The sequence below is a fragment of the Oncorhynchus clarkii genome, chromosome 2 (assembly GCF_045791955.1).
Source record: "Oncorhynchus clarkii lewisi isolate Uvic-CL-2024 chromosome 2, UVic_Ocla_1.0, whole genome shotgun sequence".
Lineage (NCBI taxonomy): Eukaryota > Metazoa > Chordata > Actinopteri > Salmoniformes > Salmonidae > Oncorhynchus > Oncorhynchus clarkii.
Genome location: NC_092148.1, coordinates 17164130 through 17188266, shown reverse-complemented (window position 1 = coordinate 17188266; position 24137 = coordinate 17164130). Strand labels below are relative to the sequence as shown.

Here is a 24137-nt window from a genome sequence, read left to right as displayed (position 1 = left end):
TAACAGATAGTGGAATGTTTTTCAGGGCCATTTTATTCATGAGGCTTATTGTATGAGGCTCGGACGTTTCTGAGGTAATGATTTTAAACATTTTCATAGAAACAGCTTGGCTAGAGTTGAGCAGGCTGTTCGATAGAGGAGGTGGAAACCTGAATTCAAACATGACTCATCTTGTCATTATCCAGCCAGACTCGCAATTAATTTTAATTTCAAAGTTGAATTCGGTAATGGAAATAACATTTAACAAAGACTAACAGGAAAATAATGCCTCTATTCTTCACTTGTCAGCATGACTCATTTGTCCATGGTTTATTCTGGAGTTTTTTTCCCTTTTTTTTTTTCTCTCCACCTCTCTGTTCTGTTATAAGGACAACCATGTGGCCAGTGACACTTTGCTTCTTGAAAGTCCAATATCTTGAAAACTTGACTGTTGACATGCAAAACATTTTGGATCTGTATTAACAGTGCATTAATGAAAAAAATACCCAAATATAGTTTGAGTCGAATTTCCATTTAAAGGTAGAACAGAGAAGCTTCTCAGACACCTATGTCTGTATTGTGTCTTTGGCATGTAGTATTGGCAATTCACTACCCGGAACCAGAGGGACTGTTCGGTTAGATGAGGCTGTCAGAGGCATGATGGACCTCCATAATATCTGTGGAAATGAGACCATGAACAGGACATGTATGTGATTTATTAGAGAAAATGTCATCCACGTTGGTGACAAATCTACAGATAAAATCTACATGAAAATCTGTGAAAAGCTAGGCATGAAATTGCTGTCTCTGGGATATGAGAAAAAAAAGATCAGTACCTCTTCCAGTGCTCTTGGGGGCGCCTCTGAGCTACATAACATCTACAGTATGTATTCTGTAACATTTTGTAAGCATTTCAAAATATACATAGAAACATGATTGCCAAAGTATAATAAAACTTGCATTTAAAACTACAGGTAAGTCTTTAGAAGAGTGAGGGAGGGGTAATTTCATAATGTTGAGTGAGTCTCACTTGCCGTCTGTGGGAAAGGCACATGAAACACATCTCACGTTCTTATCTCTGAAATGAGAGATGCAGAGTTTTGTCCAACAATGTTTTCCCACACACATACACACGCACATGGCCGATAAGGTCTGTTGCATCAGTGTTGTTTCTCCATGTCCCTCTGATGAACTCTTCCGGTGTCTTGAGGCCACTCAGTAACACGTTTGTTCCCTCACTACTCTCTGGACACTTGGTACGACCTGGGAAAAAACACATGACGTCAATTAATGAAATGTCCGATTATCCAGGGTCAATTCATCTAAGGTCAGATAATCACATTTAAATGAATCAAACATTGATTATTCTAACATCAATTCATCAAACAATGAAAACAAATATTTACATAACTGTACATGGCTGACGAACCAATCGATTACAGCCAAACAATGCTTTAAGCCATTTGTCAACAATAGGATCTAAGTCAGCAGTCCATTCAGTGATTATGACTGATGTCAAGACTGACTTTAGACACTTCCTCTATACAGTGATGTATACATGTTCATAGTACTCTATCTACATAAACTCATCTAGGCACACAGATACTCACTCATGGTATAGATAGAATACAGTAGCATTCAATACCAACACAGAATGATATCCCTAAACATTGCAACCCAGCTGGTCCACTTGGCTTTTTACGTTGTCCCTTTATAGTCAGTCACTTCACTGGAACACCTCCATTACAAATACTGGTGCATGATTGGGCCTGTGTTCCACAATGAGGTCACAGCCACAAAAGCGTTGCCACAGTTGTGTCAGTTGTAGTATGTGAAGCTGAAGGTGACGTGTGTGGTTGGGTGTATACTGGATGTGTGCCTGAGTGTGTGTCACATTGATATAAGTGGCTATAGAGGACTACTCACTTCCCTGTGCCCACATGACACCTAGGCATCCGGCATACTTTATCACCTGTGTGATAGAGAACGAGAGAGAAAGAAAGAGTGAAAGACAATAAGAGGGATAGAAAGAGCTGTTTTTATGATAACAGTACAGTATTAACAGTGTGAATACGACAAAGAAAAGAGACACGGAGGGTAAATGTTTTCTACTCACAGCTAATGACCATAATACCCAGGATGAAGAGTGCTGCAGCCATAGACAGACCAACAACACGGAGGAAGTAGTAGTCTGAGCACAGACACAGTGACACATAGATGAGTCTATTACCATGTGATTGGAAACCATGTTTGGAGGCATTGTGGTATTGATAAGTGGATATTAGCTGCTTGGTTGATCATTATATTTGTGCACTTACCATAATTGAATGGTTCATCCCACCTTGCATCTGTGGTCAAAGAAAAATACAATATCACTTAGTTGAAAGACACTACTTGAATTGTGTGTTTTTAGAGCATAATAGGTGTAGCCTATATTCCTGCAACAAAGAAAGAGGTGGGAACAACAACACAATGAGATGACAACAGAGCGGTCTGGTCCAATTGATGTGTTATTGAAGCCACATCTCAACCATTACATAAGCCTGCACAGCGCAGAGGGACACACTCAGAGACTTCTTATCTCTTACATCAGCCACAATGAAGCATTAATCTGAGGACAAGTTAGAGACAGCGAGCTGAGGTGCTCTGTTTCTGTTTCACAACTCCTCCAAGGGTTTTGTTTGGGAGACGGGGAATTGTGATACTGTCAAATGTGCTGTGAGATAACAATAACAAAAAAACAAAAAAAACTCCAGATTTAAGGAAAAGTTAGGCTAGGAAAGGCCTTTGTTACCCCAGGCAACAAGAGGAGCGATGGTTCTCCGTCAGCATTTTGAGTCCTTATCTCTGTCATATGGACCTGTACATAATTACATCTCATTAAATTCCAGGTGCATTCCTTTTATGTAACTCTCACTTTTTTATAGAATTTCAGCATATTTCAATGGCACGACTCTCATAGGAAATCGGGTCAGTCTAATTACACTTTTTAAAGCGTATCAGTAGTGTCCTTGTCAAGTGCTGTAAAATCCACTGCCTGTCTATCTTAACGAGAAAGGGGAATGTAACATTTGCTAATTACAGAGCTAATTCGATTTTAAATTGCATGCACCCTTGACGTGAAAGACAGAACTGGTTATGGGAGATTCTTCATAGCAAAGCATCCATTCACTATGGCTGTGTTGCAGTGTTTTTCAGGGATTACCAATATGGGTGTTTATTTTTCTGGGAACAGGTAATTCCAATATGTCAAGGAGGTTTGTTGTTTACCTGCGGTGGTTAAGGACTTAGCCGTGGGTGTTGTTGACTTGTTTGTGTGAGCTGAGGAGAAAAGCAGAGAGGATGACATTGAGTTAGACGTGTGGCCTTGGTCTGTGGCAGAAATGTTGTAAACACACAATTTAAATTAGAAATGTAATTTTATATGAAATAATATTGTGTGACTTGCTTCAGCTCTTTAAAATGATTTATGTGGTAGTTGAAGTTTAAAAAGTTTTAATTAAGTGAAGCAGTGAAATATAGTCAAAGTTAAATATATAAAAAAATCAGGTCTGGTTACTTTGATAGACTACTATATCAACTGTATTACTGGAGTGTGTTGTGTCATGTAAAAATGCCCGCAGTGTGACACAGTTCACATTCAATGATTATTGTGAGCCAATTTGTACACTTGCGATTGGCTGTGATTGTGACATCACAGCATGAAAAAGCTCACATTTTGAGAATTCTCACTGGTCAATTGGATATCTGTGTTTCTTAGGTAGAAGAAATCGATACTAAAGTTGTGATAACTTTTTAAATATATTATTGTTTGTTTTGTGCTTCTGTCTGGGCTGACTAGTTAGCTCGCAACAGGTAACTTTAGCATCTGGGTGGAAGGTGAGAGTTAGCTGTTTATGTGTTAACATAGCGAGTTCTACATTGCCTCTTTGCCGGAGCAATTTTGATTGGTAGAAGTTATGATTTCAGATTTGCAGTGAGGGAAAAAGGTATTTGATCCCCTGCTGATTTTGTACGTTTGCCCACTGACAAAGAAATCGTCAGTCTATAATTTTAATGGTAGGTTTATTTGAACAGTGATGGACAGAATAACAACAAAAAAATCCTGAACAACGCATGTCAAAAACGTTATAAATTGATTTGCATTTTAATGAGGGAAATAAGTATTTGACCCCTCTGCAAAACATGACTTAGTACTTGGTGGCAAAACCCTTGTTGACAATCACAGAGGTCAGACGTTTCTTGTAGTTGGCCACCAGGTTTGCACACATCTCAGGAGGGATTTTGTCCCACTCCTCTTTGCAGATCTTCTCCAAGTCATTAAGGTTTCGAGGCTGACGTTTGGCAACTCGAACCTTCAGCTCCCTCCACAGATTTTCTATGGGATTAAGGTCTGGAGACTGGCTAGGCCACTCCAGGACCTTAATGTGCTTCTTCTTGAGCCACTCCTTTGTTGCCTTGGCCGTGTGTTTTGGGTCTTGTCATGCTGGAATACCCACCCACGACCCATTTTCAATGCCCTGGCTGAGGGAAGGAGGTTCTCAGCCAATATTTGACGGTACATGGCCCTGTCCATCGTCCCTTTGATGTGGTGAAGTTGTCCTGTCCCCTTAGCAGAAAAACACCCCCAAAGCATAATTTTTCCATCTCCATGTTTGACGGTGTGGATGGTGTTCTTGGGGTCATAGGCAGCATTCCTCCTCCTCCAAACACTGCGAGTTGAGTTGATGCCAAAGAGCTCCATTTTGATCTCATCTGACCACAACACTTTCACCCAGATGTCCTCTGAATCGTTCAGATGTTCAGTGGCAAACTTCAGACGTGCATGTATATGTGCTTTCTTGAGCAGGGGAACCTTGCGGGCATTGCAGGATTTCAGTCCTTCACGGCGTAGTGTGTTACCAATTGTTTTCTTGGTGACTATGGTCCCAGCTGCCTTGGGATCATTGACAAGATCATCCCGTGTAGTTCTGGGCTGATTCCTCACCGTTCTCATGATCATTGCAACTCCACGAGGTGAGATCTTGCATGGAGCCCCAGGCCGAGGGAGATTGACAGTTCTTTTGTGTTTCTTCCATTTGTGAATAATCGCACCAACTGTTGTCACCTTCTCACCAAGCTGCTTGGCGATGGTCTTGTAGCCCATTCCAGCCTTGTGTAGGTCTACAATCTTGTCCCTGACATCCTTGGAGAGCTCTTTGGTCTTGGCCATGATGGAGAGTTTGGAATCTGATTGATTGATTTCTGTGGACAGGTGTCTTTTATACAGGTAACAAAGTGAGATGAGGAGCACTGCCTTTAAGAGTGTGCTCCAAATCTCAGCTCATTACCCGTATAAAAGACATCTGGGAGCCAGAAATCTTTCTGATTGAGAGTGGGTCAAATACCTATTTCCCTCATTAAAATGCAAATCAATTTATAACATTTTTGACATGCATTGTTATTCTGTCTCTCACTGTTCAAATAAACCTACCATTAAAATTATAGACTGATCATTTCTATGTCAGTGGGCAAACGTACAAAATCAGCAGGGGATCAAATACTTTTTTCCCTCACTGTATATAGCAGAGAAATTATACTAAGATTTCATAGCCTCTAAGGTTTTGTAGAAGTTGTTGGGATAGTAGCTGACTTGTGTAAAAAGGTACATTGTTTACAGTGAATAGAATGTTGGAAGCCATGGGAGTTTTCAACAATGGGAGCTTTAGAATGTGTGGATCAGTGGATGAAGTTGTTTTAGGAGAACAGCAAGTTTAGTAGTTTAAAAAGTATAAATGTTATCAAAAAGTTGTATGAAAGAAACTTAAGATAGAATGGCATTTCTATCTTAAACGGTGTAAGAGGAGTGGTGTTCCAAATAACTATAACAAGTCAGAAATAAGTGGTATATCCTTTAAAACCTCTTACTTCTACCCCCTCCTTTTTCGAACATTCTGTTAAAAATCGCGCAACTTTTCAGCGTCCTGCTACTCATGCCAGGAATATAGTATATGCATATGATTAGTATGTGTGGATAGAAAACACTCTGAAGTTTCTAAAACTGGTTAAATCACGGCTGTGACTATAACAGATCGTGTGTTTCATTGAAAAACGCAAGAAAAATTGCTCTCTGAAAGCTAAAAATAATTTCCATAAGTCACTTTCATGGGTTGTTAAAAGGGGACAAAATTTAATATCGACCTGCATGCAATTCATACAAATTCCACACGATGTCGCCATTGTCGTCATTTTCAATTGAATTTTTTGTTGGAAAATCCAACTATCTGGATTCCGTCTCCACCAGGATCCTTTGAATGTGGACATTGGCAGCCATTGATTTGCAGACGAGGAGCTATTGAATATACATCGCCATGTAATCATTTTGATAGATTATAAACGTTTACTAATACCTAAAGTTGGATTACAAAAGGATTTCGAAGTGTTTTGTGAAAGTTTATCGTCGACTTTTTTAATTTAAAAAAATGACGCAGCGTTTAAAAACAATGTTTTTTTCTGAATGACACAGCTTCCATAGAAAGCTATTTTGGGTATATATGGACCGATTTAAACGAAAAAAAAGACCCAATAGTGATGTTTATGGGGCATATAGGAGTGCCAAGAAAGAAGCTCGTCAAAGGTAATGAATGTTTTATATTTTATTTCTGCGTTTTGTGCAGCGCCGGATAAGCAAAGTCTTTGTTTACGTCGCATTCAGGCATTTTGAGGTGTTGCATGCTCTCAGATAATAGCTTCTCATGCTTTCGCCGAAAAGCATTTTAAAAATCTGACTTGTTGGCTAGGTTCACAACGAGTGTAGCTTTAATTCAATACCCTGCTTGTGAATTTTGATCAAGGTTTGAGTTTTAACGAGTACATTTAGCATTTAGCGTAGCGCATTTGCATTTCCAGGTGCCTACTTGAGACATATGCGTCTCAAGTAGAATCAAGAAGTTAAATTGTGGCATTTAAATATTTTACTAAAGTGAATAGGTGAAATATTGTCAAAAGTACAGTCGTGGGCAAAAGTTATGAGAATGACACAAATATTAATTTCCACAAAATTAGCTGCTTCAGTGTCTTTAGATATTGTTTGTCAGATGTTACTATGGAATACTGAAGTATAATTACAAGCATTTCATAAGTGTCAAAGGCTTTTATTGACAATTACATGAAGTTGATGCAAAGAGTCAATATTTGCAGTGTTGATCCTTCTTTTTCAAGACCTCTGCAATCTGCCCTGACATGCTGTCAATTAACTTCTGGGTCATAGATGGCAGCCCATTCTTGCATAATCAATGCTTGAAGTTTGTCAGAATTTGTGGGTTTTTGTTTGTCCACTCGCCTCTTGAGGATTGACCACAAGTTCTCAATGGGATTAAGGTCTGGGGAGTTTCCTGGCCATGGACCCAAAGTATCGATGTTTTGTTTCCTGAGCCACTTAGTTATCACTTTTGCCTTATGGGAAGGTGCTCCATCATGCTGGAAAAGGCATTGTTCGTCACCAAACTGTCCCTGGATGGTTGGGAGAAGTTGCTCTCGGGGGATGTGTTGGTACCATTCCTTATTCATGGCTGTGTTCTTAGGCAACATTGTGAGTGAGCCCACTCCCTTGGCTGAGAAGCACCCCCACACATGAATGGTCTCAGGATGCTTTACTGTTGGCATGACACAGGACTGATGGTAGCGCTCACCTTGTCTTCTCCGGACAAGCTTTTTTCCGGATGCCCCAAACAATCGGAAAGGGGATTCATCAGAGAAAATGACTTTACCCCAGTCCTCAGCAGTCCAATCCCTGTACCTTTTGCAGAATATCAGTCTGTCCCTGATGTTTGTCCTGGAGAAAGTGGCTTCTTTGCTGCCCTTCTTGACACCAGGCCATCCTCCAAAAGTCTTCGCTTCACTGTGCTCACACCTGCCTGCTGCCATTCCTGAGCAAGCTCTTTACTGGTGGTGCCCCGATCCCGCAGCTGAATCAACTTTAGGAGATAGTCCTGGTGCTTGCTGGACTTTCTTGGGATCCCTGAAGCCTTCTTCACAACAATTGAACCATTCTCCTTGAAGTTCTTGATGATCCGATAAATAGTTGATTTAGGTGCAATCGGACTGGCAGTAATATTCTTGCCTGTGAAGCCCTTTTTGTGCAAAGCAATGAAGACGGCACGTGTTTCCTTGGAGGTAACCATGGTTGACAGAGGAAGAACAATGATTCCAAGCACCACCCTCCTTTTGAAGCTTCCAGTCTGTTATTCGAACTCAATCAGCATGACAGAGTGATCTCCAGCCTTGTCCTCGTCAACACTCACACCTGTGTTAATGAGATAATCACTAACATGATGTCAGCTGGTCCTTTTGTGGCAGGGCTGAAATGCAGTGGAAATTATTTTTTAGGATTCAGTTCATTTGCATGGCAAAGAGTGCCTTTGCAATTAATGGCAATTCATCTGATCACTCTTCATAACATTCTGGAGTATATGCAAATTGCCATCATAGAATCTGAGGCAGCAGACTGAAAATGTACATTTGTGTCATTCTCAAAACCTTTGGCCACGACTGTACATATTTCACCATAAATAACTACAGTCAGACTACTACACTTTTAGTCATAAGAAATTATAAAAAAGTTTAAGGCTATTATTTTGCATCTAGTGGAAGAAGTTTAGAAGTTTGTTAGTGTTGACAAATTGAGGCTGGTATAGTAGAGGCAGTGACTGTTTTATAAATAGTTGATAGTAGCCTTTAGTGGGGGACTAGGACGTCGTAAGTAACCCAGAAGTAGTAGTAGCAGTGCATTGCAGTAGTAATTCTGAAAGTTTTAGGTAGGTAGGCCATGGGTTAGCTTTAGTAAGTGGAGTCACTATTGTAGTTTGGTTAGTGAGTGTGGGAGTTGTTATAGTGGATTAGTTTAGTGGGTTGGGGTGAGCTGTGTGGCATGATCCGTTTTATGTGCTCCCCCAGTGGTATAATATGATTGGTAGAAGATAGTATGTGGAATGGAATAGTCCCTCAGCCCGTTAAAAAGTCCCTTTATTCCACCAACCCCCAAAAGGAAACAAAAAGACTTACAGTAAACAGTAACATGAAGAGGTTTTGATGACAAGGCAGTAGGTTTTGGTTCCTCTGGTCCCAGATCCAGCTCTGCCTCACATCTGTACTCCACTTCACCCTCATATCTTCTGTGGGTGAGGGTGAGGGTGGAGGACATATTCACTGGTTTCTTTGTGGAGTCATTAAACGTTTGAGTCTCTATAGTTTCATTGCCTTTGTACCACCTCACAACCAGGTTCTGTAGAGGAGCGATGTTCTGGATGTCACACTGCAGCTGGTACTCTTTCCCCTCCATCATTGGACCCGAGTTGCTCAGAGGAGAGATAGACACGCTGTCTGGAGTCTCTAGAGACAAAAGAGTTACACATAGTGAAATATAATTGATTTTACTGACAAAACTCACAAATACAAGAAAAAGAAAAACAACTTACTGTAGAGAATGACAGGGAGAATCTCAGTACACTGACTTCCATTTTGTGGATTGATGTAGCATTTAGGTTCTATTGTCCAGTCCATGAGGCTTTCCACAGTCCAGGTGACAAAGTTGACATTTCCTTGCAAACCTATACCTCCGAACGTGACCTCCCACCCCATCCCCTCGGGGTCTGTGGATGTGGTGCAGTTGACTGAGACGGAGTCTCCATATCTCACCACTACTCTGGGAGGGTTGAGCTCAACAGGACAGGAGGCATGTGTAGTCGCACCTACAGTTCAGAGCATGACAGAGACCATAATCATATCATTTACTTTTTCAAGCAGACTTATTTTTTGTTTAAAGCTATATCCCAAGTATAGGTCTAGAATACAGAACAAATTAAAAATAGGTTACATTAATTGCCTTTTAAGGATAGGCAGTTTCTAATCAGTAACGTTAAAGCAGCAAAATGCAACTTTTTGGGCGACCTGACCAAATTCACATAGATATGTGAGTTATACTGTAGGTCTGTCATTCTTCATTGAAAGCAGGTCTAAGAAGTGGTAGATCAGTTCTGTGTGCGCTATTTCTATGGTTCCGGTTTTCAAGTTTAGTTTTTGCATCTTTTACTTTCAGTTTTGTACACCAGCTTCAAACAACTGACAATACAAGATTTGTGGCTGTGGAAAATATATTTCACATCGGTTTAGATGGTTAAATGATTCTCTACAGTATACAGTGCATTCGGGACGTATTCAGACCCCCTTTTTCCACATTTTGTTACGTTACAGCCTTATTCTAAAATTGATTAAATTGTCTTTTTCCCTCGTCAATCCACACACATTAACCCATAACGACAAAGTAAAACAGTTTTTTAGAAATGTTTGCTAATTTATGAAAATATAAAACTGAAATATCACATTTACATAATTATTCAGACCCTTTACTCAGTACTTTGTTGAAGCATTTAGCCGCGATTACAGCATTGAGCCTTCTTGGTTATGACACTACAAGCTTGGTACACATATATTTGGGGATTTTCTCTCATTCTTCTCTACAGATCCTCTCAAGCTCTGTCAGGCTGGATAAGGAGCATTGCTGCACAGCTATTGTCAGGTCTCTCCAGATATGTTCAATCGGGTTCAAGACCGGGCTCTGGCTGGGCCACTCAAAGACATTCAGAGACTTGTCCCAAAGCCACTCCTGTGTTGTCTTGGCTGTGTGCTAAGGGTCGTTGTCCTGTTAGAAGGTGAACCTACGCCACGGTCTGAGGTCCTCAGTATTCTGGAGTATGTTTTCATGAAGGAGCTCTCTGTACTTTGCTCCGTTCATCTTTGCCTCAATCCTGACTAGTCTCCCAGTCCCAGCTAATGAAAAACATCCCCACAGCATGATGCTGCCACCACCATGCTTCACCGTAGGGATGGGGCCAGGTTTCCTCCAGACATGATGCTTGGTATTCAGGCCAAAGAGTTCTCACATGGTTTCATCAAACCAGGAGAATCTTGTTTCTCATGGTCTGAGAGCCTTTAGGTGCCTTTTGGCAAACTCCAAGCAGGCTGTCATGCGTCTTTTACTGAGGAGAGGCTTTCGTCTGGCCACTCTACCATAAAGGCCTGATTGGTGTAGTGCTGCAGAGATGGTTGTCCTTCTGGAAGGTTTTCCCATCTCCACAGTGGAACTCTGGAGCTCTTTCACAGTGACCATCGGGTTCTTGGTCACCTCCCTGACCAAGGCCCTTCTCCCCCTATTACTCAGTTTGGCCAGGCGGCCAGCTCTAGGAAGAGTCTTCGTGGTTCCAAACTTCTTCCATTTAAGAATGATGGAGGCCTCTGTGTTCTTAGGGACGTTCAATGCTGTAGAAATGTTATTGGCATACTTCCCCAGATCTGTGCCTCGACACAACCCTGTCTCGGAGCTCTACGGGCAATTCCTTCGACCTCATGGCTTCGTTTTTGCTTTGACATGCACTGCCAACTGTGAGAACTTATATAGACAGGTGTGTGCCTTTCCAAATCATGTCAAATCAATTGAATGTACCACAGATGGACTCCAAGTTGTAGAAACATCTCAAGGGTGATCAATGGAAACAGGATGCACCTGAGCTCAATTTCAAATCTCATAGAAAAGTGTCTGAATACTTATGTAAATAAGTCATTTCCATTTTATTTTACACATTTGCAAACATTTCTAAAAACCTGTTTTTGCTTTGTCCTCATGTGGTATTGTGTGTAGATTGCTGAGGATTTTTTTTTATTGGATCAATTTTAAAGTAAGGCTGTAATGTAACAAAATGTGGAAAAAGTCAAGGTGTGTGAATACTTTCAGAAGGCATTGTAATGTTGACTATTAGAATATCAACACATAGCCTACTCTTTTTTTATTAACTGAATTTACTTAACAGAGGAGAAGGACAGGAAACCCAAGACTCTAATATTTGTGTAAACTGTTCAGAATTGTCTTCTGTGGGTGTCACCAAGTAGGCTGATACCCTATATCATGAGTGCACAATCCCTAGGTTAGACATTACAGTGCACTATGAATGTTCAATACGCACAATAAGCTGTCTGGTTAGGTAATTTGTCAAATTAACAAATTATTGTATTTTGTTAAATTTAAAACAACATTCCAACCTTTTTTTGCCTTATCTAGTCCAAATATGGCATGATTCCACTATTTGTATCAGTTTGCATCAGTTTCAATACAGGACTTTTATTTTGAAGGCGAACTGATGATTCTACTATTGTGGCTAATTGTTATTGTGGCTCAGTTCACATAAGTACGTGGGGTCGCTATTGTAGTTTGGCTTGTGTCAGTGGGGCTTCTCATAATGGGTTAGTTTAGTGGGTTGGGTTAAGCTGTGTGGCATAATCAGTTTTATTTGCTCCCACAGTGCTATAATTTCATTGGTAATTTCTGTTCTGATTTCAGATTTGAAAAGCAGAGAACTAGAAGATTTCATATGCTCTACGTTTTTGTCCAAGTTGTTGGGAAAGTGGGCAAAAATGTAGTTCTGAAAAGTTGGGAGAAAGTTGTCAAAGTTGTTACTGAAACAGCTGTATCGTTTGACTGGTAGAATATATTCTATTCTGATTTCACATTTGTATATCAGAGAAGTAGACTAAGATATCATACTCTTTACGTTTTTGTCTAACTTGGGAAAATGGTCAAAATGGCAGTATTTTCAAAAGTTTGAGAGGAAAAGTACTTGATGCTTTTACTAAAACAGCTTCATTGTTTGATTGGTAGAAGATATTTATGTTCTGATATCAGATTTGAATTGCAGAAAAGTAGAATAATATGTCATACCATCTACGTTTGTGTCTTATTTGCTGGGAAAGTGGTCAAAATTTTAGTTGTTTGTAAAAATTGAGAGGAAAAGGAAGTTGATTTGATAACAAACAGATATATCGTTTGATTGGTAGAAGATATTTCTGTTCTGATATCAGATCTAAATAGGAGAGAAGTAGATTAAGATTTTGTTTTGTCTAGCTTGTTGAGAAAGTGGTCAAAGTAGCTGATTTGTGTCAAAAGTCACATTGTTTACAGTGAATAGAATGTTGGAAGTCACAGCTTCAGAATGGGAGTTTTTAAAGAGTCACTGCCTTTAAAAATCCCTTTGAAAATGACCTTTGTGGTATCGATATGAGTCAGAAACAGTTATTCTAGTGTCAAATAGACTACAAAGTGTAAATAGGATAATTTTGGTCATAAAGTCAGTCTCGTCTGCGACAGAGTTTGGAACATCCGTGCGTTACAACGGGTAAAAATTAAAGTTGGGTTTTGAGTTGATGATGTCCATTTGCCCACTAACATAGTGGGAACAGCTGTGGTGATTGCTCTCCATTCAATATAATAGACAGTGAGAAACACCTTAGTTAGATGTAAAATTGCTAACTAAAACATCCTTGGCAAAAACTTCAAATTTATTACAGATTTCTTCAGTTATCTTAGATTCATTCAATAGGCTTCCATAGTCTATAGTGTCTCATGGGGGACAAAAATAATTAACCACACACGAAATCGGTGAGGAAACACCGGCAAAACTGAAATCTCGTTTTTCAAATGAGTAACAGAAAAACACACTTGCCAATCGGCGTGTTCAGTGGCTCTTTAACAATGGGAGCTTTCAAAAAGTTGTATACATTCACACTGGTCCTGACCAGCCGGCACGTTTTAAAGGTTGAATGGCGTTTCTATCTTAAACGGTGTAAGAGGAGTAGTGTTCCAAATAATAAGTACAAATTCTTCTGTCGCAAGTTCCATTAATGAAATAGTCAGAAATAAGTAATACATTACTAAAAGTGTGATTTCTTTCGCAAGTCACAGTAACTCCTCAAAATGATTGCAGTAACTGAACCAAAGCTAGTTTAAGGAGGAGGACAAAGTAATTACAAACATTGGTGAGCTAGCTGCTCATGGTATACGGCCACTGATTTCCATTCATCCTGCCGGTGAAAAAGATTAAAAAGAAGGTCCTATTATTAAGAGTGAAGTCCTTGAGATTAACGGTGAGTTGTGGCAGGTGGAAAGATACAGAGAAATAGGAAATAGCCCCATGTGACATCACCTAGAAATGACAAAGAGTCACTTCCACCAGTCGATTGGGGTGTGTGGTGGTAGGGCTCTGAGCAAGGGACCCTGTTGACAGAAAACTAATGGCTTTTCAACTATTACACAAACCAAGCAGTTGGGTGAAACCTAAACAACACATTACAAGACAGTCCGAAGCACAAAACATGGCTACTGCTGAAATTATTCTCCACAACAATTGAGTAATGTATTCCTAGCAGCAGCCAGGGTTGAGAATGTGTCCACACACAGCCAGGGGGAGGGAGGGACAAAGGGAGGGAGTTACTCAACTAACAACAAACGTTCCCACAACTTTAGAGAACATTCCCTTAAGAGTGTCATTAGGCCATTTGAAGTAATGTTTTCATAGGACTGTTCTGGTGATGTGCAAGGAATGTTTCCAAGAAACAATTGCCTTATTGTCAAATATAACTTACCCAGAATGGGGTTACCATGTTCTCAGAATTAAAGATATCAATGTTCTAGACACGTTTCATGGTATGGTTGCAAGAACATTCATGTGTCCAGTTTTCTGTGTTATGAGACTATTCCATCAACGTCCCACCAAACATGGTTGCCATGTTCTCAGAACATAAGATATTGTTCAAGACACTTTTCATGGGAACGTTGCTGGAACATTTCTGTGTATCAGTTGTCAGGATCTCGCCTGATGGTCCCAAATAAATGTTCCACCCCCCTAAAAAGTTTAATTACACATGTTAATGTTGCAGTCAATCAAGGGCCTAAATGGGGAACCACTGATAGCTCTTTGTCTGTTGTGAACGTTAGGGATACTCACACACACAGTGCATTTAACATAGTGCTTTTAACTTACACGTTTTACACTCTTTAAAATAGATGATTACATTGTGCATTTACACAATAATTATTCGACATGGGATTTGAACTCACAACCTCTTGGTTCATGGTACTGTGATCTCAATGATTTGATTGACTTATTTCAGTATTTTAAGAGCTTTTTCTATAGTTGTTTAATGTTGTTGGGGCATGTTAAGCTGTTTAAATGATATTCCTGAATTACTATGATCAATGATATAGACTTTTGTACTTTTATCAGAGCTGAGATTTACTCCAAAGTGCACTCAACTTATTGCGTACACCTATTGAGCTGTTTCATCTACATGAGTGCCAAAGGAGGAGGGGTTAAGGTTTCTTCTGGACAGAGCCTAACTATACTGTACCAAAAGTAAATCATAGGAACTCAGTTGGGGTCTCAACTTACTATTGAGAATTAAAAATAGTAGTATACACAAGGTGCAATTTTGGTTTTGTGTAAGCAGTTTTTCTCTTGTTATGTCAGTCACTGACAGTCACTAAATGATCCCATGTCAGCATATATGTTTTGTTAAATCTAGCGGCCAGCTGTCTAAACTTGTAGTAATCATTGATTTTGTTTTATTTTATTTTATTTTATTTATTTATTTCACCTTTATTTAACCAGGTAGGCTAGTTGAGAACAAGTTCTCATTTGCAACTGCGACCTGGCCAAGATAAGGCATAGCAGTGTGAACAGACAACACAGAGTTACACATGGAGTAAACAATTAACAAGTCAATAACACAGTAGAAAAAAGGGGAGTCTATATATACATTGTGTGCAAAAGGCATGAGAAGGTAGGCAAATAATTACAATTATGCAGATTAACACTGGAGTGATAAATGATCAGATGGTTATGTACAGGTAGAGATATTGGTGTGCAAAAGAGCAGAAAAATAAAAATAAATAAATAAAAACAGTATGGGGATGAGGTAGGTGAAAATGGGTGGGCTATTTACCAATAGACTATGTACAGCTGCAGCGATCGGTTAGCTGCTCAGATAGCAGATGTTTGAAGTTGGTGAGGGAGATAAAAGTCTCCAACTTCAGCGATTTTTGCAATTCGTTCCAGTCATAGGCAGCAGAGAACTGGAACGAAAGGCGGCCAAATGAGGTGTTGGCTTTAGGGATGATCAGTGAGATACACCTGCTGGAGCGCGTGCTACGGATGGGTGTTGCCATCGTAACCAGTGAACTGAGATAAGGCGGAGCTTTACCTAGCATGGACTTGTAGATGACCTGGAGCCAGTGGGTCTGGCGACGAATATGTAGCGAGGGCCAGCCGACTAGAGCATACAAGTCGCAGTGGTGGGTGGTATAAGGTGCTTTAGTGACAAAACGGATGGCACTGTGATAAACTGCATCCAGTTTGCTGAGTAGAGTGTTGGAAGCAATTTTGTAGATGACGTCGCCGAAGTCGAGGATCGGTAGGATAGTCAGTTTTACTAGGGTAAGTTTGGCGGCGTGAGTGAAGGAGGCTTTGTTGCGGAATAGAAAGCCGACTCTTGATTTGATTTTCGATTGGAGATGTTTGATATGGGTCTGGAAGGAGAGTTTAGAGTCTAGCCAGACACCTAGGTACTTATAGATGTCCACATATTCAAGGTCGGAACCATCCAGGGTGGTGATGCTGGTCAGGCGTGCGGGTGCAGGCAGCGAACGGTTGAAAAGCATGCATTTGGTTTTACTAGCGTTTAAGAGCAGTTGGAGGCCACGGAAGGAGTGCTGTATGGCATTGAAGCTCGTTTGGAGGTTAGATAGCACAGTGTCCAAGGACGGGCCGGAAGTATATAGAATGGTGTCGTCTGCGTAGAGGTGGATCAGGGAATCGCCCGCAGCATGAGAAACATCATTGATATATACAGAGAAAAGAGTCGGCCCGAGAATTGAACCCTGTGGCACCCCCATAGAGACTGCCAGAGGACCGGACAGCATGCCCTCCGATTTGACACACTGAACTCTGTCTGCAAAGTAATTGGTAAACCAGGCAAGGCAGTCATCCGAAAAACCGAGGCTACTGAGTCTGCCGATAAGAATACGGTGATTGACAGAGTCGAAAGCCTTGGCAAGGTCTATGAAGACGGCTGCACAGTACTGTCTTTTATCGATGGCGGTTATGATATCGTTTAGTACCTTGAGCGTGGCTGAGGTACACCCGTGACCGGCTCGGAAACCAGATTGCACAGCGGAGAAGGTACGGTGGGATTCAAGATGGTCAGTGACCTGTTTGTTGACTTGGCTTTCGAAGACCTTAGATAGGCAGGGCAGGATGGATATAGGTCTGTAACAGTTTGGGTCCAGGGTGTCGCCCCCTTTGAAGAGGGGGATGACTGCGGCAGCTTTCCAATCCTTGGGGATCTCAGACGATATGAAAGAGAGGTTGAACAGGCTGGTAATAGGGGTTGCGACAATGGCGGCGGATAGTTTCAGGAATAGAGGGTCCAGATTGTCCAGCCCAGCTGATTTGTACGGGTCCAGGTTTTGCAGCTCTTTCAGGACATCTGCTATCTGGATTTGGGTAAAGGAGAACCTGGAGAGGCTTGGGCGAGTAGCTGCGGGGGGGGGGGGGGGGGCTGTTGTCCGAGGTTGGAGTATCCAGGCGGAAGGCATGGCCAGCCGTTGAGAAATGCTTGTTGAAGTTTTCGATAATCATGGATTTATCGGTGGTGACCATGTTACCTAGTCTCAGTGCAGTGGGCAGCTGGGAGGAGGTGCTCTTGTTCTCCATGGACTTCACAGTGTCCCAGAACTTTTTGGAGTTGGAGCTACAGGATGCAAACTTCTGCCTGAAGAAGTTGGCTTTAGCTTTCCTGACTGACTGTGTGTATTGGTTCCTGACTTCCCTGAACAGTTGCATATTGCGGGGACTATTCGATGTTAGCGCAGTCCGCCACAGGATGTTTTTGTGCTGGTCGAGGGCAGTCAGGTCTGGAGTGAACCAGGGGCTATATCTGTTCTTAGTTCTGCATTTTTTGAACGGAGCATGCTTATCTAAAATGGTGAGGAAGTTACTCTTAAAGAAAGACCAGGCATCCTCAACTGACGGGATGAGGTCAATGTCCTTCCAGGATACCCGGGCCAGGTCGATTAGAAAGGCCTGCTCACAGAAGTGTTTTAGGGAGCGTTTGACAGTGATGAGGGGTGGTCGTTTGAATGCGGCTCCGTAGCGGATACAGGCAATGAGGCAGTGATCGCTGAGATCCTGGTTGTAGACAGCGGAGGTGTATTTGGAGGGCCAGTTGGTCAGGATGACGTCAATGAGGGTGCCCTTGTTTACAGAGTTAGGGTTGTACCTGGTGGGTTCCTTGATGATTTGAGTGAGATTGAGGGCATCTAGCTTAGATTGTAGGACTGCCGGGGTGTTAAGCATATCCCAGTTTAGGTCACCTAACAGAACAAACTCTGAAGCTAGATGGGGGGCGATCAATTCACAAATGGTGTCCAGGGCACAGCTGGGAGCTGAGGGGGGTCGGTTAGTCGACTCTCACTCAAATACACTAGAAGTCCAAAAGTAAAATATCTAATTCCAAAATCATGGGCATTAATATGGAGTTGGTTTCCCCTTTGCTGCTATAACAGCCTCCACTCTTCTGGGTAGGCATTCCACTAGATGTTGGAATATTGTTGAGGGGACTGGCTTCCATTCAGCCAGAGCATTAGTGAGGTTGGTCACTGATGTTGGGTGATTAGGCCTGGCATGAGTCAGCATTCCAATTCATCCCAAAGGTGTTCGATGGGGTTGAGGTCAGGGCTCTGTGCGGGCCAGTCAAGTTCTTCCACACCGATCTCGACAAACCATTTCTGTATGGACCTCGGTTTATATATGTGGGCATTGTCATGCTTAAACAGGAAAGGGTCTTTCCCAAACTGTTGCCACAAAGTTGCAAGCACAGAATCATCTAGAATGTCATTGTATGCTGCAGAGTTAGGATTTCCCTTCACAGGAACTAAGGGGCCTAGCCCAAACCGTGAAAAACATCCACAGACCATTATTTCTCCTCCACCAAAATTTACAGTTGGCACAATGCATTGGGGCAGGTAGCGTTCTCCTGGCATCCGCCAAACCCAGATTTGTCTGTCGGACAGTCAGATGATGAAGCGGGATTCATCACTCTAGAGAAAGTGTTTCCACTTCTCCAGATGGCTGCAAGCTTTACACCACTCCAGCTGAAGCTTGGCATTGCGCATGGTGATCTTAGGCTTGTGTGCGGCTGCTCCGCCATGGAAACCCATTTCATGAAGCTCCAGATGAACAGTTCTTGTGCTGACGTTGCTTCCAGAGGCAGTTTGGAACTCGGTAGCGAGTGTTGCAACAGAGAACAGGATATTTTTACACGCTACGTGCTTCAGCACTTGGTGGTCCCGTTCTGTGAGTTTGTGTGGCCTACCACTTCGCGACTGAGCCGTTGTTGTGCATATATGTTTCCACTTCACAATAACAGCACTTACAGTTGACTGGGGCAGTTCTAGCAGGGCAGAAATTTGACGAACTGACTTGTTGGAAAGGTGGCATCCTATGACGGTGCCATGTTGAACGTCACTGAGCTCTTCAGTTAGGCCATTCAACTGCCATTGTTTGTCTATGGAGATTGCATGGCGGTGTGCTCGATTTTACACACTTGCAGGCAACGGGTTTGGCTGAAATAACCAAATGTGTTCATTTGAAGAGGATCTACATACTTTGTGTATATAGTCTATGTCAAAGTGTGTCAAATATTTAAGTTTACAAGTATCACTTGCGAACAGACAAGGAGCTATCAGTGGTTCACCAATCAGGGCCTTGATTGGCTCGGTAACAAGGCGTGATGTGTAATGTTCTGGGTATGTTCTGTTTGACATTAAGGGAACGTTCTCCTTACTGTATCGCCAAAACATGCTGAAAAGGTTCTCAGAAGGTTTTTTCCCACAAAGATAGAACGTTACCCTAAATTACGGAAAACTGGACACTCAAACATTAAAGGAACATTAAGGGTAACATCATAAAAACATTATCTCTCCCTAGAATTGTTAGCTGGGTAGATAGATTGGTGTGAATGAAGTGCAGCGTTGTTATGAAGGGGCTGCTCTGGCCAACACAGATGTGGATTTTCCTGGCCCTGAGAGACGGGAGAAGCAGGCCTTTGTACACACTCTGCTCCCCATCAATACCTTCCAATTAACCACTCTGTGATGAATCACTACAAGCTCACTATGGGCCCACTGGTTTCCCACAAGCAAATGTGATTAGAACTTCATCTATTTTCTATTAGGGAAATCGGTTCTGTTGCTGAATCCCTGTGAGGTCATTTTAGATATTTACAATGTGGTTCAGAGGAGAGATGTCACTGAAAAAATTGTGGCTCGCGACTGTTTAGACCCCTAGGGGTCCGCGGAAGTGCTGCAGGTGGTCCGCAAAAATATATGGCAAAAATGTATAGGTTTTTATGAATGTCACTAGCAACAACAGACTGAACAATTTTTTAAATACATACCTACTTTAGAAAAGAGGGGAATATATTATTTTTTAATGATGTCTTTATTTCTCAACTCCTAATATTGAGCAAATTAAACTCATTGGAGCTCATTACACTCCCTGGAGTATCTGACATAGGCTTTAAAAAAACTCCAGAGAGTACCAGTCGCGGTGAATGACGTTAGCTGCTGGCAAGCTTTCTTGACTTGGACAAACATTTCTGTCATCAAATTGCTAACCTTTGTTTAACCAGCTAAACAGCTGCTACCAACATGTACTGTATGTGGAGTAGGGCTGGCACATCTGTTGTATAATAAACATCACAATTATTGTTAGACATTTATTTTAGGAGAAGGGAGAGATTGAACTTTATATTCAAGTACATATTGCTCACCCAATAGCAGTTTTCATTTTTACATGGAGAGGGTGAAGTTAGTAATCATTTTACGAGCAGAACGGCACAGTTGGGAGGAGAAGCTTGGTTTCCAAAAGTTCGAGGTGGTCAAAACCATTTGTTTTTGAGACAATTATGAACTGTGGCCATTTGATTTGATTATTACATTTAATTGTTACCCAAAATTCTATAATCGTCACAGCTCTAGCTTGGAGTTACCTTTCTAACTAATAGGCTATGATAGAGTTTACACTTTTTCCAATTATAATGTGTGGGGGTCAAAATAATGAAAACCTATCTACCAAATGTATTCATTTTGAAATGTTGATTACTTGTCCTTCTCACCGGATGATAAGACAAAACATCTGAAGAAAAAAAACATGTTTTTCTAACATATAATGGGGCTCCCTGGGAAAGGAAAGGTGCAGACCCCTGGTTTAGACATTTTAGTTTGAGATGAGAAAGGGAGTGTGTATACAGTATGTTTATAAATGAGAACAGTGTGTGTGACCGTGGGTGCACGCATGTGTATGTGTGAGAGATAAATAAATTGTTATTTTTGATGACTTACCTGGTAGTGTGAGAAACAGACATATTGCCATCCAGCTCAGCTGAATCTGAAAGACAGAGCACGTGAAGAAGTGAGAGATAGATGTGAGAGATTCATTGTGGTACAGAGTTTCAGCAGGGTCTGTAATTAATACAGCATTAAGCTGACTACTACTTCAGCTGGAAATCTGCAAGATAAGCAAAGGCCCTTAGGCAGCACAGGTGACACTGCAATGAATACAGATCACTTAGAGGCAGCCACACAGGCACATCTGCTATACCCACAATAGATTACAACAGACACATGACAACCACACATCTATCAACCTTCATTAACACCCTGCTTGTTTGTGTGCTCCCGCTGCACGTAAACACACACTCACTAATGTTCTCTCTGCCCATTATAGTGCTGAGTAACAGGTTTCAGAACCAGCTCCTATCTTTACAGTAGCTGTAATAGTTTTGTAATGATTCCCTAATGGTTTTCTAATGGTACTCTACACAACGAGACAGACACTACGAGCTACTGTGCGGAACAAGGGATGCGTTCATGTAGGCCCATGACTTATATCAGTATAAAGAGGAAGTAGCGTGTTACTGGTTTTATGTCAGTCACTGAGGCTACATGTGTCACACCCTGTACTGTATCACATGTCTTGTGATTGTCTCCACCCCCCCGAGGAGCTGCTTATTATGGTGTATATATCCTTGTGTTTCCTGTCTCTCTGTGCCAGTTCGTCTGGTATGTTTTTCAAGTCAACCAGCGGGTTCCCAGTACCCCTGCTTCTATCCTCTTTTGCTAGTCCTCCCGGTTTTTGACCATTGCCTGTTTTCTGGAATCTGTACCCGTCTGCCTGACCATTCTGCCTGCCCTGACCTCCTGGACTCTGAACTGGTTTTGACCTTTTGCCTGTCCACAACCATTCTCTTTTCTACCCCTTTTGGATTGTTTAATAAATATCAAACCATCTGCCTCCCATGTCTGCATCTGGGTATTGCCATGTGCCCTTATAACATTTCTTTTGAAACAGGAAAATGTACTCATAGCGGTTGTTTCTACCACTTCTCACCCCCACACCAAAGTGCAGTCAAGCACATTTTTCACACAATGAAGATGGCTGACAATCTCAAACGAAACGTATAATATGATATACAAACTGGATGAGTGCACTCACATTTTCTAAACCATGGAATTATACTGAAGCCCTGTTTCCATTTTTCCAACTAAAAGCCATGATTTCTGTATAGTTACACATATCAAACAGCACATGGCCCTAATTTAGCTGAGGGGGAAGTTTGAGGTAGCTGGGGTCACATATACTGTAAATCATTTCTGAACTCCTTAGTGTTGCCAACAAAAAAATCTAGTTGCAGAATGAGGATCTGTCATAACAGCAACACTTACAGCAATCAGCTGCTACTCTCAGCACTTTCTCTGAGACACACAACTACTGTACAGGGTCATAACAGCTTTTTCTAATCGCTCTTCATCTGCACCATATGGTAATCATAGACATAAAATAACAGGCAAACAAGTAAACACATTCACTCTGAGGAGAATCGCAATCACCCTGACAACCTTTTAGTTCTGACAAAAAGCAGTAGTGTATACAGAAAAAGAACATCAGTAAACCAACGAGGAACCCAATGATTATTTGTTTTAGAGGGATGGAGAACAGGGAGCGAGGTGGATGAAGGCAGGAAAGGAGGAAGGCATTGACAGCCAGAGGAGTGTTTTGGTGTTGTATCAGTACCTAGCTGAGATCCCCTGACCTATTCTGATGGCAGCATGTCCTCAGGGGAGGCGGTGACAGGTGAGCGTCAGTGGGCATCATGAGGCTTGACAGCTCAGATTAGCGGGTTACGCCAGTACTAATTTCACTCTGAAGCCTCTGAAGCATATGTCAAGGCAAGGGCCTGTTCGCCTGGGGCTGTCCCAGCCTCCCTACCAGACTGTCTTTCACCCAGCCTCTCTACCAGACTCTCTCACCCCTCTAACCCCCTGTCTGACCGTCTCTATCTCTCTCACTCACTCACCTATTGTCTGTTTATCTTTCTGTGTATCTGTCTGTTTGTCCGTCCATCTCGAACATCCGCCAAAGGCTCTCTCACTTCACATATCTTACTCTCTACCTTTCTCATGAGTGCCAATGTCCCTCCCTTACTCCTGACCTCTTTGAGTCCCAAATGAAAGTCATTCAGCTCACCTTGGTGTCCATCCTGAGCTGTCGCGTAGTTTCAGAGCTCGTTCCAGAGCAGCATCCACGGTCTCTTTCCTCTGTGTGTCAGTGGAACCATTAAGAACCGTTAGTCGACCACACCCTTCTGCTCATGACCTCCTTGTTCCATATCTTGCGCACTACACTTTTTTTCTCTCACCCACTCTTTCTCTCTCTGTTTGCTGGCTCTCACACGTGGGCCACGTCACTTCCTTTTTTGTTCTGTCTTCCAGACTAGTCTCTCTCACTGTCAGTCAGTCTGCCTCAATCGTCTCTGTGTTAGTGGTTCTCGTCTGTCTGTCTTATAGCCTGACGGCTGGTGTTTGCGGCTGGTGTTTGTCTGTCTGTCTGTCTCTCTATTTCTCTCTGTTTGTGTTTGCTTGTCTTTGTCTGCTTGTCTCTCTTTTTGCCAGCTTCTCTCCATGTCTGTGTTTTTGCATTTCTCTCATTTTGACAGCTTCTCTCCATATCTGTGTTTTTGCATGTCTCTCATTTTGACAGCCTCTCTCCATGTCTGTGTGTCTACATGTCTCTCTTTTTGACATCCTCCCTCCGTGTCTGTGTCTACATGTCTCTCTTTTTAACAGCCTCTCTCCGTGTCTGTGTGTCTGCATGTCTCTCTTATTAACAGCCTCTCTCCGTGTCTGTGTGTCTGCATGTATCTCTTATTAACAGCCTCTCTCCGTGTCTGTGTGT

The 24137-nt window shown here is 41.8% G+C and overlaps 1 protein-coding gene across 2 annotated transcripts; it reads right to left on the bottom strand.

The window, feature by feature from the left end:
• Positions 1 to 679: 679 nt before the first annotated feature.
• LOC139423177 (intercellular adhesion molecule 1-like) lies at positions 680 to 23717 on the bottom strand. 2 transcript variants are annotated; one of them, XM_071174904.1, is made up of 9 exons: positions 23430 to 23717; positions 21245 to 21290; positions 9435 to 9707; positions 9022 to 9348; positions 3250 to 3300; positions 2298 to 2327; positions 2096 to 2170; positions 1906 to 1951; positions 680 to 1242 (listed from the first exon to the last, which is right to left on the bottom strand). In XM_071174904.1, the coding sequence occupies exons 1-9, from the start codon at positions 23439 to 23441 to the stop codon at positions 1218 to 1220; spliced, it is 885 nt and encodes a 294-aa protein (XP_071031005.1). In that variant the 5' UTR covers positions 23442 to 23717; the 3' UTR covers positions 680 to 1217. The 2 variants fall into 2 exon arrangements, with proteins under 2 accessions (XP_071031005.1, XP_071031014.1); XM_071174913.1 differs by lacking the exon at positions 23430 to 23717 and adding an exon at positions 21606 to 21703.
• Positions 23718 to 24137: the final 420 nt, after the last annotated feature.

Coding starts and splice junctions, on each gene's coding strand:
- LOC139423177 (XM_071174904.1), bottom strand. Junction 1,952..2,095: donor GGGTATTATGGTCATTAGCT/GTGAGTAGAAAA, acceptor TCTATCACACAG/GTGATAAAGTATGCCGGATG. Junction 1,243..1,905: donor TGTCATGTGGGCACAGGGAA/GTGAGTAGTCCT, acceptor GTTTTTTCCCAG/GTCGTACCAAGTGTCCAGAG.